Here is a 13,455-nt window from a genome sequence, read left to right on the forward strand (position 1 = left end):
TTATATCTACATGGATCAAGGCTGTGAATGTCTATCTAAGATATGAAGTATATGATCTTGCGAGATATTCATACTATGTTACTAGTGATTATTAAATTCAGCGCGGAAGAGTTGACATATATGCAAAGATTATATTAACGCTGTCTATGAACAAAATGCTTTTTCTATATCTATCTCCGCGGGATATCATTTATATTCCATATAGAATCTCTTTATCCTCCTCTATTTATTTATCCCTTTCTCCTGCCATGTTTGCTTGTTGCTGCTTTTCTTCCGTTTCGAATTTATCGATAGAAAGTTGAACACACCAACCAGAACTAGAACACCAACCACCATCTAATTCTGTTCCTTTTCGGACTTCTTGGAGAAGACCTTTTTCACACCATCAATGATCATACCGAGTCCGCCGAAGAGGTATCCCATTCCGAAGGACCATCCCCGGACGCGGACAGTGTAGATGAAGAAATAAACCAACGCCCAGTTGATAATCACAAAGGCCAGGAAGATACCAAAGCACCGCCACTTATCGCCATCGTGGACGTTAAGCGTGTTCATGTATTCCGTGCCGTTAGCGAAGGGGCAGTATTGGCAGTCTTCCGTGGCGTTCGGGTTGACCAAGTATCCCACTCCAGCGATATTGGAGACGAAGTTTCCTGCGTACTGTTGGCAGGTGGAGCCTGGGGGAGGATTGAAGTGGGTGGCTTCCTTCGAGGCACATTCGATGTGGACAGAGGGGAAAACGCTTGAGATCACGCCTCGGAGCCACCAGGTCACCGGGTTGACGTAGTACATCCAGTATTTCCAGAAGACTGGGTAGTCTTTGTATGGACGAACGATACCGTTGAACAGATTGACCATGACAAAGAAGAAGGGAAGGACCTGGGTAGGGATGTTAGTATGGTAAATCGGATTGGGTCATGGCAAATAGGAACGTACGTTGGAAATCACGGTGAACGACGGGGCGAAGGCACAAATCCATTGACCCCAGCTGGCCTGGAAGAGGAAGAAAAGCATCGACATAAGGAAGACGTATCCAGCGCTGCTCGAGTCCGTGGGGAAGCCGACTGGGTAGTACCAGAGCAGCCAATAGATCAAGGCGGAAACGATTGCCATCGGAATCTCACAAACGACGTTTGCCGTGCAGAAGGCGAACCATCCGTAGATACGGCTAGGATATTCACGAGCTTCCCAAAGGGCGCGGTTGATATAGAACTTGGGGACGATACTGTTCAGGACAATGGGAGGGATAAGAATGATCAAGAAGATGGAGAACATGCGATTTTGCATGCTACTGATGGAGTTGTCGAGCATCCAGAAGGTCTGCCCTAGTCAGTAATGCTCAAATTCTGAGAGATCGGAAGATACTTACGAATCCGTTGAAAATACCAATGATGACACTGACGAAGAGCTTTCCATAATAGTACGATGGATCTCTCCAGTACTGTCTGAAGAGCCTTTCGGTCAGTAGGACAGTCTGCGTCCACGTAGGAGCAGCAAACTCGTATTCGACGCCCTTCTCGGCAACTGGAATCTTGCTACGTTCTTCCCTAATCTGCTGAATTTCGTCCAGAATGCGGCGGCTCTCTTCAGAGTTGCGCCACTCTTCATTCCAATCAATGGATCTACCATCCTTCTTAGTCGCCTTCGCTGCTGTTTCGAGGATAAACTCTGCGACATTCTTCGATGGTGGGCAGACGACGCCGCGGTCAGAGAAATACTTAATCACATCGCGACCTTCGGGGCCAATAGGGCCGAAATAGAAAGTGTTTCCGCCAGGGTTAAGGGCTAAGACCATGTCGAACTGCTGAATCAGCATGGATGACGGCTGGTGAATTGTGCACACAATGGCCTGTCCCGCCTGGGAGAGCTTCTTCAGGAATCTCACGATTGAGAAGGCTGCCTGACTGTCCAGACCACTGGTGGGCTCGTCAAGGAATAGGAGAAGACTGGGTTTCGCAGCTAGCTCGACACCGATAGTCACTCTCTTCTTCTGTTCAACATTAAGAGAACCAATGATAGCGTCCTGGATATCCTCCAACTCCAGTAGGTCGATAATCTGGTTAACATAGTCAAGCTTTTCTTGACGTGGGGTGTCCCTGTCCTGACGAAGAAGTGCCGAGAACTCAAGGGCCTCCCGAATGGTCGCGGTATTGTCATGGAGATCCATTTGTTCACAGAAACCAGTACCTCTCTGGAAATCGGTACCGAGAGGATGACCGTCAACAAGCATGTCGCCGGTGACCACACCCATCTTCTGACGCTGAGCTAAGGTGTTGAGTAGAGTGGTCTTGCCTGCTCCGGAAGCACCCATCAAAGCGATCATCAGACCGGGCTTCGCATAACCGTTAACGCCGTTGAGGAGTTTCCTTGTCCCATTTCCGTATGGCACCGTGTATTCTACATTCGACCAGGTGAAAATTCGATCGCTAGCAGAAAGGCGCTGCATAGATTCGCCGTTGCTAGCAGACTTCGCTTCTCCACGTGACAATGCCGCATTATCCCCTCTATTTTGGACTTGCTCTTCATCGTTACCTCTGCCGTTTTGCGCTCTGAGTTTCGTGGAACGCTTGGACTTCTTGAAGACCAACGCGCCACCGCCGCCTCCGACAAATGACAGAACTTCAGCAGCTATGACAGTGACAAGGAGGTACAGGACCGTGAAAGCAATGACCACACCAAAATTGCGCCACAAATGGTGCCGGGTGCTATGATATGTGAGTGTGTTGATATAGAGATAGTAACGAACAAGGGGCACTTACAATTGGAAACTTTCCTCAAGATACCGGCTTCCTGCAACGTCTGCCTTACCGAGCTCGGACCCCGTGAGAGCACAACCTTGGTATCTTGGGTCCACACCTGGGCCTTGAGGCACGAGCTGCGAGGGAGCACAGGGCATAAGTCGGTTCGAAAATTCGTTCGTAAGGACCGCCTCATAACTGTACGAAAGCGGGTTCACGTAGAACAACCAACCGAACCAGATCGAGCCATCAATGAGTCCTTGCTTGGGAATGACATAACCAACGAACAGAATCAACACGTTTAGAGCAATACCAGCGAATCTAACGGCATCGTCGATAGTCGGAGATAGAGCTGCGAACATGCGGTACAGGGATGTGATACAGAACGTCGTCGTGTACACAAACAAGAAGTAAATAAAGAACTTGGAGACATCCACATCGAGCCCTGCCATGAAATAGACGATGATGGTGAACGGCACAACCATGCAGAAGATGGCCGGGAAATCGACCACAACTCGGGCAATTGCCACGGCAGACGGACGGTAGAAGGCATAATCCTTATGGCGTGCGACGATACCACGCCCGGAAACCGCAGGCATCAGTTCTGTCAGCTGCAGCCAACCGAGGAACAAAATCGAAAAGAACAGGGCACCACCACGCGAGAAAGCTCCGCTAGAATCCAATGATTCACCATAGAACAAAGAAGAGACGATAAGACCGTTCGAGATAATAATGAAGTATTTGGTGTACAGGGAGGTCTTGTCTCCCCACAGGAGCCAAAATTCTCGCTGCACACAAGCCGCGACTTGTCTGACAATGGAGACCGTGTAAGGGGACTTTTTCGAGACCGTCTTACTCTTTGACTGAGCCACGGTTTTCTGAAAACGGCGAGTGTCTTCCTGGTTAGTGTCCTGTAGCAACTTCTCGTACGCACACACTTCATTCCAGATCTGCTTGTACGCTTCACTCTGTTTGAAGATCGCCTCGAGTTCTTCAGCGGTCTTTGGTGTCGACGCTTCGCGGCCTGGCTGAAACTGGCGGGCATTTGGGTCACACAGGGAAGTGAGAAAATCAGCAGTTGTGGATTGCTCTGGGCAATAAAACCCGAGGTCTACAAAGTACTGCTTTGCTTCGTTGGCAGGGCCTTGGTAGAGCATACGTCCCGCATCAATCACCAGAACCTTGTCCATTAGCTCATAAATACTCTCACCCGCCTGGTACAGAGTAACCAAAGTAGTCCGCTTGCTGACATCCGTCATGATTCGGAGCGACTTGGCATAGTCAAGAGCAGTGCTGGCATCCAGTCCTCTGGTGGAGTTATCCCAGCAGACGACGGAAGACTTGGTCGCGAGCGTTTCAGCGATACTGACACGTTTTCTCTCTCCGCCAGAGACACCACGGACATACTCATTACCCACCAAAGTGTTCTTTGTATGGGTGATGCCGAACATCTTCAAGAGCGCGTCGATAATAATGGGGATACTAGCTTTGTCATGCTTCTTTGTCTTGTTAATCAATGAAAACTTTAGCGTTTGCCAGACGGTGAGGTTCGGGAAATGCTGATCATCTTCCTGGTTGTAGTTCACCTCACCGCGGAAATGCTTATGTTGCTCTTCCGCTGAGAGGCCACCGTAACTGACCTCACCCTCAACTCCTGCGAAGGCTCCCCGGTCATTGGCAATCGTCTTCAAGAAGGTGGAACATCCTGCTCCAGGCCTACCAAGTACTAACATCATTTCGCCTTCTCTGACAGCTCCACTGAAGTCATGGAGCAGGTCTCTTACCGGAGGACGTTTACCGAAGTGGAGAGCAGGTACGAAGCGGCACAGGATATTGTACAGGTCGGGACCAAAAGTTCCAACGACGGCATCAGGAAGGGTCCGGACGAAGGAGGCACCTGTCTCGATACCTTTCACCGTGACATTCTTGAAGGCAACGCCCACCTTCTTCGCCGGCTCTCCTGCCGTTGTTCGGCGTTCCAGATGGCCGCCCATCAAAAACTCGCCCAGGTCAAACCCACCCTGGTACTCATCCGTAGACGAAGCCTGTTCATCCTCAAGCGCCTTCTCTTCGTCGCGGCCCTCGGCCCGTGAGCGCCGTCGAGCATCTTTGGCTGAACGAGTCTGGTGGAGACTGAGCTTGGTCACTTCCCTTCGCATCTCCTCGAATTCCTCCATCGCACCCCGACGGGAAACAGGGTCCCCCTGGTTGCGTTCGCCCCATCTCGCGTCAGCGTCAGCCGAGGCATCGGTTTCACTGGTCGAGGTTGAGTTCAAAGAATTCAATGTATGCTCCGAAGCCACCGGGTGGTTGTAGGGATTTGCAGCCGTATTGGACGATGCCTCAGGCTGACGATGTTCGTCGGCCATTTTGGGACCGGCCTCGTCTCGTGTGTTTTCGTATATGCGATATCAGCTTCGAAGCCAGCAATCGATGCGTGATTGAGTATTAAATGCAAGATTAGATTTAAAGATCCGTTAGGAGCGGTCTGGTGACTTCTCCAGCCGATTATAAAAAAAATAAATGGGATGTCAGATGATGACGGGTATCTGTGTGGTTTAGTGGGTATAGATATGTATATGCGAATATATACAGCAATCAATATAGAAAAAGAAAGAAAGACAATGATTAGATAGGTAATTGAAAGAAAAGCGACCGCTCTCGTTCTGTGCGCGGTTTCCAAGAGGGGAGAGAGTCCAAAATGAGAGACCACCAAGGCACCTAAGCGCAACAGAAGAAGCTGTTGATAGGGAAGTTGAAGTAGGCGATGGCATTGCATCATGAGTTATATAAACGGCTAGCTGCATTACTAACTCCGGGAGCCAACAGCGGGAAAATTCTTTGGATTTGTCAGATCTGGCAGGTGAATAAGGCCCAGTGGATACTCATCTGGAGGGTTCAATCTCAAGAAACGGAGGAGACGGATTAAACCAGTCAATCAGAAGACAGAATGACGGCAGAACATCCGTCGAAGAAAGCCGAACGGTGGAGCACCACAGGAAGAAGTAAAAAAGAAAAAAAAAAGGGAAAAGTGTATTAAGAAAAGCTCGCTTGAAGGAGCTCGAGTGGAGCCCCGAAACCACGCTTGGAGTGGATCTGAGTGGATATTGAGTCAACTTGAGTCAACCTGAGTAGAGCGGAATATACATTCCTCTGCGGATACAAGAGTCCGAGTGGTTTAAGTCCGCTTCTTAAATTTGATGATGTTTCCCCACCCCACATCACGATAGTCACTTGTAGTTCGATGGAGGATTATACAGAGAGGCAATGCGTTCATCTGTCCAAAAGAACCTAAGAGAAGAAGAAGAGGAGAAGGAGGAAGAAGACCGGGGAGGCTGACATATCCCAGTTAGGATTAGTGTGGCGGAGATAAGCGCCCGGCGTTAGAAAAGATTTTCGTGTTTGCTGACTCACTGGAAGGCTCGTGCCTGATGGGGGACGAGACCGAGTTTGCTATTACCTTCTCCCGCGCCATGATTGGCCCCGGACTTGACCAGCTGCCTATCGTGGAATGACCGAACGGGGGTTTCCTGAAAATTCCCTTCGATGGCGGGCAACCAACCGGGTTTAGTTCAGGAGTAACCCCGATGGCGGACTTGCACTTAAAATGTTGGATAATGAGGTCGATCCGTATTCAGTTAGCCATAAATCCGTTGTGGGTTTAGCAATAACTCCGTGCAAAATAGAAACGAGCTTAAATTTTCCCTGCGTGCTTCCATATCGAAATCCAATTCGATCATGGTACCGACTTATTATTAGTACCGTCTAGGAACTTACGTGCTATTGCTATGGGTCTCTCAATCCAGGAAGTTGAAACTTCGATGACGTCCATCTGAGGGATTGCGCTTACGATACCTTTCTTGAGGAGAAGAAAGGAAGAAGAATAGGTCTGAGAGGAACCTATGCTTTGACTCGCTTGGATATACTTCGGATGAACAAAGAGACACGTTCAAAGATGCATTCAGACTTTGAGTTAGGTTTACCCGGATCGCTTTCCGGGTTAGGGTTTGGTCGGCCCCCACCGAAGAAAAAAGAAGGTCGACTCAGTCGGCTGGACCGCACGGACCTTTGCCGGCCTCGAACGAGTCAGCCGTTCGGCAATAGCGTTCTCGGAATCCCGGCCTATCAACTGTGGTGGTGATGCTGCAGTGGTCGTCCGTCCAAGGCGATCGCTTAGACCGCTTGTCCGATGTATATCTTAAGCCTGCTGTCACCAGCTGTCTAAGTTTGCCCTCAAACTCAGCCTCAAGCCATCAAATCTGATAGATCACCATCGAGGCTTGCTTATTATATCTTGGCGTTCTCCATAGCGGATCATGGCGTCCAATGGCTTGCAGTCCGAGTTTCCATGTCCTCGAGACTATTTTGATTTCTCAGCAAACTGTATCTTATCTTTCGGATCGATTATTAGTATCTACTGGAATATTCGTCTGACGAGATCGATTAGAAATAGAGTTCTTGGCCTCATTCTTTTTGAGTATCGATGTCAAAACCTGGCAGGATCCAGCCTAGTCTACTTTAATATTGGTGAATGTGTCCTGCTTACTCCGATGAGATCACATGTCAGAAGATGCAAGTAACCCCAAGGTTCCACTGTCGCCTGCAGCAGTAGTTATAACTAGTTAACTATCCCTGTTGGAATCTTAGTCATGCCCCGCCTCTTGGGCCGCAATCACTATCACGCAGGAGTTTCAATCGCATAGACGTACATACAGATAAGATTTGCGTCACCTCTCCAATAAAAAAAACATGCAACTCTGGAGAACCTGTTTCTCACCCAATACAAGATGGACTACATACCGAGCACAAGTACTGACACTCCGAGGGAAAAATCGGTAGTTTCAGGCCCACCACGTCCTAATCATAGTGTCATCCCAACAATCGCTATCAATTACCACCTCTTTGAGTCGTTGGGGACATGTATCGGTATCCCCTTGGCATAATAGTCACCCGCGTACGAGTTGTGATACTGCATCTATGCCACACACCTGCACACATCACACCGCATATTATCAGAAATCGGTTACAGCTCCGATTCCTATAGGCCACACTATCCGGATATCCGGTGGTGTTTACGAAGCCTGTTTTATATGGCGATTCAACCGCGTTTCTCGGCTAGGAGAGTCGTCTGCCCATGAATGGGGAATGTTCGCACCAACAATAGAACTAATGCAACTCTATCGCCTAAACTAAGCGTAATTGGTCACTATACCGAAAGGCCAGGCCTCTGTTGAACGGATGCGATTCAATCTACACTTGGTGGAGCCTGTAGGTCAGGGTATTAGTCATCGTGATATATAACTAACTATGGATCAATGTTAACAGATACTTATTTGGAGTAGTCTGAGTCAGCCGAAGAGAAAGTAGCATCATCTTCTTGGAGTGTATGGTTGTCTGAGACGAGATACCAAGCCTGGAACATGTTAACAAAATCATACAGACTCATTATGACACAGCAGGTGGATCATCTAGCATTCATGACCTGTTGTCACCTCGGCACCTATACATGCTCCGGAGCCGACTGTCGGCAATTACAATTTTTTGAAACCTGATTCCTCAGAATGCCAACTTGATACATGCATAAAACACTACTAACCCACTATATAGGTAGGCAGCAGCATTGATGCCCAATTATGTAATATGGAGGCAAATTATGGACCTTTATGAACACAATCATTTGGTCTGTAGCGTTTGCGATATATAGTGCATAAATGTGATAGTGCAGATCTGGGGAACAATCATCTGATATGTCTACTTACATTCACTGAGCCTCGTGCCTCCTTAGATCGGCAATGTCAACCTCAGCTCGCTAGACTCGTAAGAGGTATCTGGCATATATTAATTATGAAATGAGAAGCTCGTTCATAATTCGCCTAATATATGCCAAAGAAAGCGAATAGCAAAGGGTCAATCGCGTCTGCCGACATTATGTAGTAGAAAACAAAATGAAAAGAATATATACATTAGAACACAACTACAACAGAATATACTAAATACCTGATCAGGATCATAGGATACCCATTCACCACAGTTGACGTCCACGAAAAATATCTACGGCACTGTGTTGAAGTATTCACATCAAGGGAGTCTTAAGAGAACAGCTATCTTGAAATAGACTAGAGTCACAAGCCATGAACCAGTACTGGGCATTGTCAACCATAAGTCGGACTATGTTATACTTGGGCAATACTTTCAGTACAGAGCTCTAAATCTTCGTCACTTCATCCAAATACCCGAGGACCCTCTCAGCCAGAATGCGTCTAGGCTCCGCTTGATCAAGGTCACTTAGCGCATGTGAAGCATTGGGGATAATCATACTCTTTGGATGCCAGGACTGTCCCGCCGCGGTGGACCACCGCTTCAACAAAGCCTCCTTGTCCACCCACGGTGGCACAGACTGGTCTCTTCCCGAGTACAGCACCATAAACTTAGATTTCAGCAGTCCGCGAGACGCAATGACGCCAAAAGTCTGCTGAAGCTGCTCGTCACTCAGATCTGAACTGAACAGGTCGTCCTCGTCAGGCTTGCGTGGGCTATCGGGACTAGCCAGGCTAAGGAACCGGCGACTACTGACAGCTGTAGACGATGGGTATCCGATTCTGGCGGTCACGGAAAGCGGGACGATAGTTTCGACTGTATCGTCATCCTCATAGGTATTCTTCTTCGCACCTGCAACGGCTTTACGGTAAAGCTCTTGCATTGTTTCTGAGCTGTCTCTTTCCGTCCCGTCATGCAGGACGCTGAGAATACTTTCCCTGTCCGAAACCGGCGCCTGCATAATGGCACCATCGACAGGAGTCCTCGTCAATGGATCAATTTCCCTATCCAAAACCGGATGTCTAGGCCTTGGGTTCGGACAGCTAAGGTAATGCATCACATCTTGGCTCCCCGTCGAATGGCCCATGATGACTACCTTTCCGGCCCCAAAGAGCTGTTTCTTATAGTCACGCACGTACTGAACACACTGCGCAATTTCATCAATGTCTTTCCCCAGACGACCTACACCCCACCCATTATAAGAAGAGGACAAGACCAGGGAGAACACAGACCATTCGCTGTGTTGCAGCGCTGCAACCAAGTCCGTCATATAGTCCACGGTCCAAAGTCCATCTGACAAGCCCCCGATGAAGATGAGACTGTGCGGCTTCCTTTCATTTCCCCTCGTGAACTCGAAGGCAACTAGCCTCTCAGCCTAAGGGGTTATTGGTATTAGCCATGAATAAGGAACCCAGCCACGGACAATGACATACATATTGATGCAAAATCCCCGGCTGGCCCTTGGCCAACGCATTAGGTAACTTCAACTGCATGATCGCACTGCCTCGCGGATACCACTATTGAGGTCAGAGAAACCCAATTTAGGTTGGGTACAGAGGTCCTTAACAACTAAACACGAGCAATGGCAAGATCAGATAAGCCATTGAACCACAGATGCAAAGATAATATAAGAATCAGATAAGACGGAAGTTGGGGATTTAATTAGAACGCCAAGACGGGAAAAATATCCGGGCAACTTACGGAGTACTCCGTCTTCTCCCTTACTTTCCGTCTTGTTTGCCGAGTTCCGTATATACTGTAATCTCTGGCTGTCTAATTATGATATCCAGGCTTATTGCTGCGGTGCACTACTTTCTCTTGATAGTTCGCAGATATGAATATGTGCTATAGTACATGTGTGTAATACCGTATGCATGTACAGTATCGATGAATAAATTTAGGTACAATACACTGATACCAATCTTTTCACAACCCCCATCGGCCCCCTCCGTTTGCTTTTAAAATATTTTCAAGTCTTTAAGCTTCCACTGGGATATCCCAAGGAATTAGTGGAGAGATCAACGGTCTCTTCTGATAATGGCATGTTTTGTTTGCCTATGAGATATCATGATATCTAAAGATGTATGTATACTCAAAGTGTAGTCTAAGGAGTGCAGTTATCAAACAATTAGAGATTCAAACTGGGAATAACACATATAAGATGGTATGTTTTAGTGTATATAGATTATTAGAGGAACTGGTCTTACCCTTGCAAACTTGTCTCAATATATTCTGTTGCCATATCTAGTAATACGGTCTTGGAACTTAGCTCATTGTATTTCTCTGCTTGAATTCTCTAAGGGATGACCAGAGATAACAGTCGCCCCGGTCATCTCTATAGGAAGGCTATTCAGAGACAGGAGAGCCATGATTTTAGAATAATATGGGGCTATTCTTGGTGGAACGAGGATGAAAGAATCAGTGTGGGATTATATTATCCAACCTGGCCCGTTTACGGTCACAACAGGCGCTTTATATACTGCTCCAGCGTAGTCAAGATACAGACTCAAACGAGAAAAAAACAAGATCTGTCTAGAATGTATGATTTTATACTAGTATTCGCCCGTGGCGGTTGGATGAGGTACATGCCCATTCACAACCGTTTCCAACAACTTCAACTCCCTAACACGCTTTTGCGTGACGCAATTTCAGAGGGAAGTAGCAACGACTCTTCCCCTATTTATCTCTTTTGCCACAGAAAAACTACTGCTGCGAGCATGTACTTCATCCAACCGCCACGGGCGAGTACTAGTATAAAATTTCTCGGCTTTCAGTCCACCCTTATGAAGGATTTCAAATCAACTCTCCATTATCTATTTCTGTTTATGTTTCTGGCAGACCACTCTGTGCTATACAGTTTCAGGGTCTTAATCAGTGCCGCAGGAGTTACAGCTACATCCCCTCATCTTGCATTCAAGGTGGCATCTCTAATCTTTCCTCAGGGAGTGCGAATGCCGCCCGATAGGCCCCGAAGCGTCCAGTCGACGACCTGATCCACGAAATCAAGGTATGTGCCAGCGCCGGGGAAAACGGTAAGACTGTACCTCAGTCCTCTCCGTAACGGTATATCTCCAAACTGCTGTAGCTTCCCGAACGGGCTTGTTAAAGCTACTACAACCGGTTTCAACATTTTATGGGGCATCTTACTGACTCTATCATCGAGTACAATGCTTTAATGGGGCAAATAGAAGTACTACACCTTCATAACGGAACGGGCATTTACTAGAGCTTCAGGACACGTTGATGACCTCAGAAATTGTATGGGAGAGAATTGTAAAGACGGCAAGTACAGTAGAGATGATTGCAATAGGAGCAAAGGAAGGACTGGCATCGCGAGCGCTGTACCGGAGGCAACAGTGAAGGCTGCACTGGTAAAGATTGTGGACCTGCTTTGGGTTGTGTAGTAGATCTCATCATAGTACGTGTATAGGCCCAAGACTGTCCTTGCTTTCACAGATATTGTAGTTGCAAAAGACGCACGCTATATCTCTTGGTCTGGATTGCAGCTGTTCGGGCCTTTTAGGATGTTCTGCTCAGACATCTCTTCTGAGTGTAGTAGTTACGTTGGCGGTGCATGCTATTCCTTAGGAGCAAGTTATGGTTATATATACACTCGCTACAGCTACTACAGTAGTACTAGCCGTTAATAATTCAGACTGGACGTTGTATTGGAGGAACACATACAAGTCCACAACTATAATAAAACCAACCACGTATACACAATGTGATACAACCGCAACTGATTGCACAATGTGATATTCCGTCACAAAATACAACAACAATTTCACGCAGGATCATATGTTCTACGACCAGAAGTTCAACCGTCCTAGGTTGCGAAATCAAGGGGTCGATGATGATCATCATAGAAACAACCACAAATATATCGATCCAGTTATTATATATGCGCACCCAACTAGGAACTGGGAACAGAATAGCCCCATTCCAATGCTCGAACCCAACAAATAAACAAACAACCAGCGGTAATGAACCAATAGCAAAACAACCCTCCCACCATCACTACCACTTCTAAGCCTTCTCATAAACTGTCCATACCATTTTCCACCATCCGTGGCCCAGGTTCACCCACATACTACTGTTTCAAAGACCACTACTACAGCCTGTAAACATCTCTTGATTTGGACAGGCCCAATTGAGCAGCAACCTCACTGTGTGATTCTAGACACCCTCTAAGCCCCGGATGCCATGTATACTTACGTATACTCCGACCCATATGAGGTAAAGTTCATCGTTTCCGTCTATGAGATATATGGCCAATCAAGCTATAATCCTGAAAAGGGAGTTAAACTTGTCAAGTATGAGGTATACACCGTCCTATCATTCCTTTCACTCTATAACCTAACGTAAAACAGTGTATAGATACCTTTAAAGAGATCCCCTGTGTATACAAGAGGGACTACCGAAACGATACAGTGATGGCATTATCGTGTTATCCCTGTTAGCTGCGTGTAATGGCTTATTTATAGCCAGAAAGTAGATTACAAATGCAGCTGTAATGAGGACGGATGGATGCCTGAGAGTTCAACTTGTCGTGCAAGTTGCACGTGTGATACAAATCAACAGATTCTCATTGTGAGGGTGAAGTTGCTTTACCCCAGTGAAGTAGATAACCATTTCAGCATACAGTTGAATTCCTTCTTGGTCTAAAGAAATCTGACAGCCATCGCTGCCGGGGCTTAACTGGGAATTAGTGTAGATATGTACAGTATCGGAGGAATCTTCTGAATACTACGTACTTATATTTTCGACTTAGCGTGGAAGCACTTTGCTTCTCTCCTACAATATAGATAGTACTCATGGTTCATAGTGTGGGCGCTCGATGTATAGTCTTCATAGCGTCGATACCTCCCAGTGTCTATCAGTCTCCTGTATCAGGACCGAA

The 13,455-nt window shown here is 47.1% G+C and overlaps 2 protein-coding genes across 2 annotated transcripts; both read right to left on the minus strand.

Moving 5' to 3' along the window:
* Nucleotides 1-336: 336 nt before the first annotated feature.
* On the minus strand, nt 337-5,107 carry atrF (ABC drug exporter AtrF; the record flags this gene model as incomplete). Its single annotated transcript, XM_015555219.1, has 4 exons — nt 337-879; nt 937-1,320; nt 1,370-2,705; nt 2,760-5,107. The coding sequence occupies 4 exons, from the start codon at nt 5,105-5,107 to the stop codon at nt 337-339; spliced, it is 4,611 nt and encodes a 1,536-aa protein (XP_015403507.1).
* A 3,836-nt stretch (nt 5,108-8,943) lies between these two features.
* On the minus strand, nt 8,944-10,048 carry ANOM_009964 (putative esterase; the record flags this gene model as incomplete). Its single annotated transcript, XM_015555220.1, has 2 exons — nt 8,944-9,930; nt 9,989-10,048. The coding sequence occupies 2 exons, from the start codon at nt 10,046-10,048 to the stop codon at nt 8,944-8,946; spliced, it is 1,047 nt and encodes a 348-aa protein (XP_015403510.1).
* Between the last annotated feature and the right edge of the window lie 3,407 nt (nt 10,049-13,455).

The sequence above is a fragment of the Aspergillus nomiae genome (genome assembly GCF_001204775.2).
Source record: "Aspergillus nomiae NRRL 13137 chromosome Unknown contig00332, whole genome shotgun sequence".
Classification (NCBI taxonomy): domain Eukaryota; kingdom Fungi; phylum Ascomycota; class Eurotiomycetes; order Eurotiales; family Aspergillaceae; genus Aspergillus; species Aspergillus nomiae.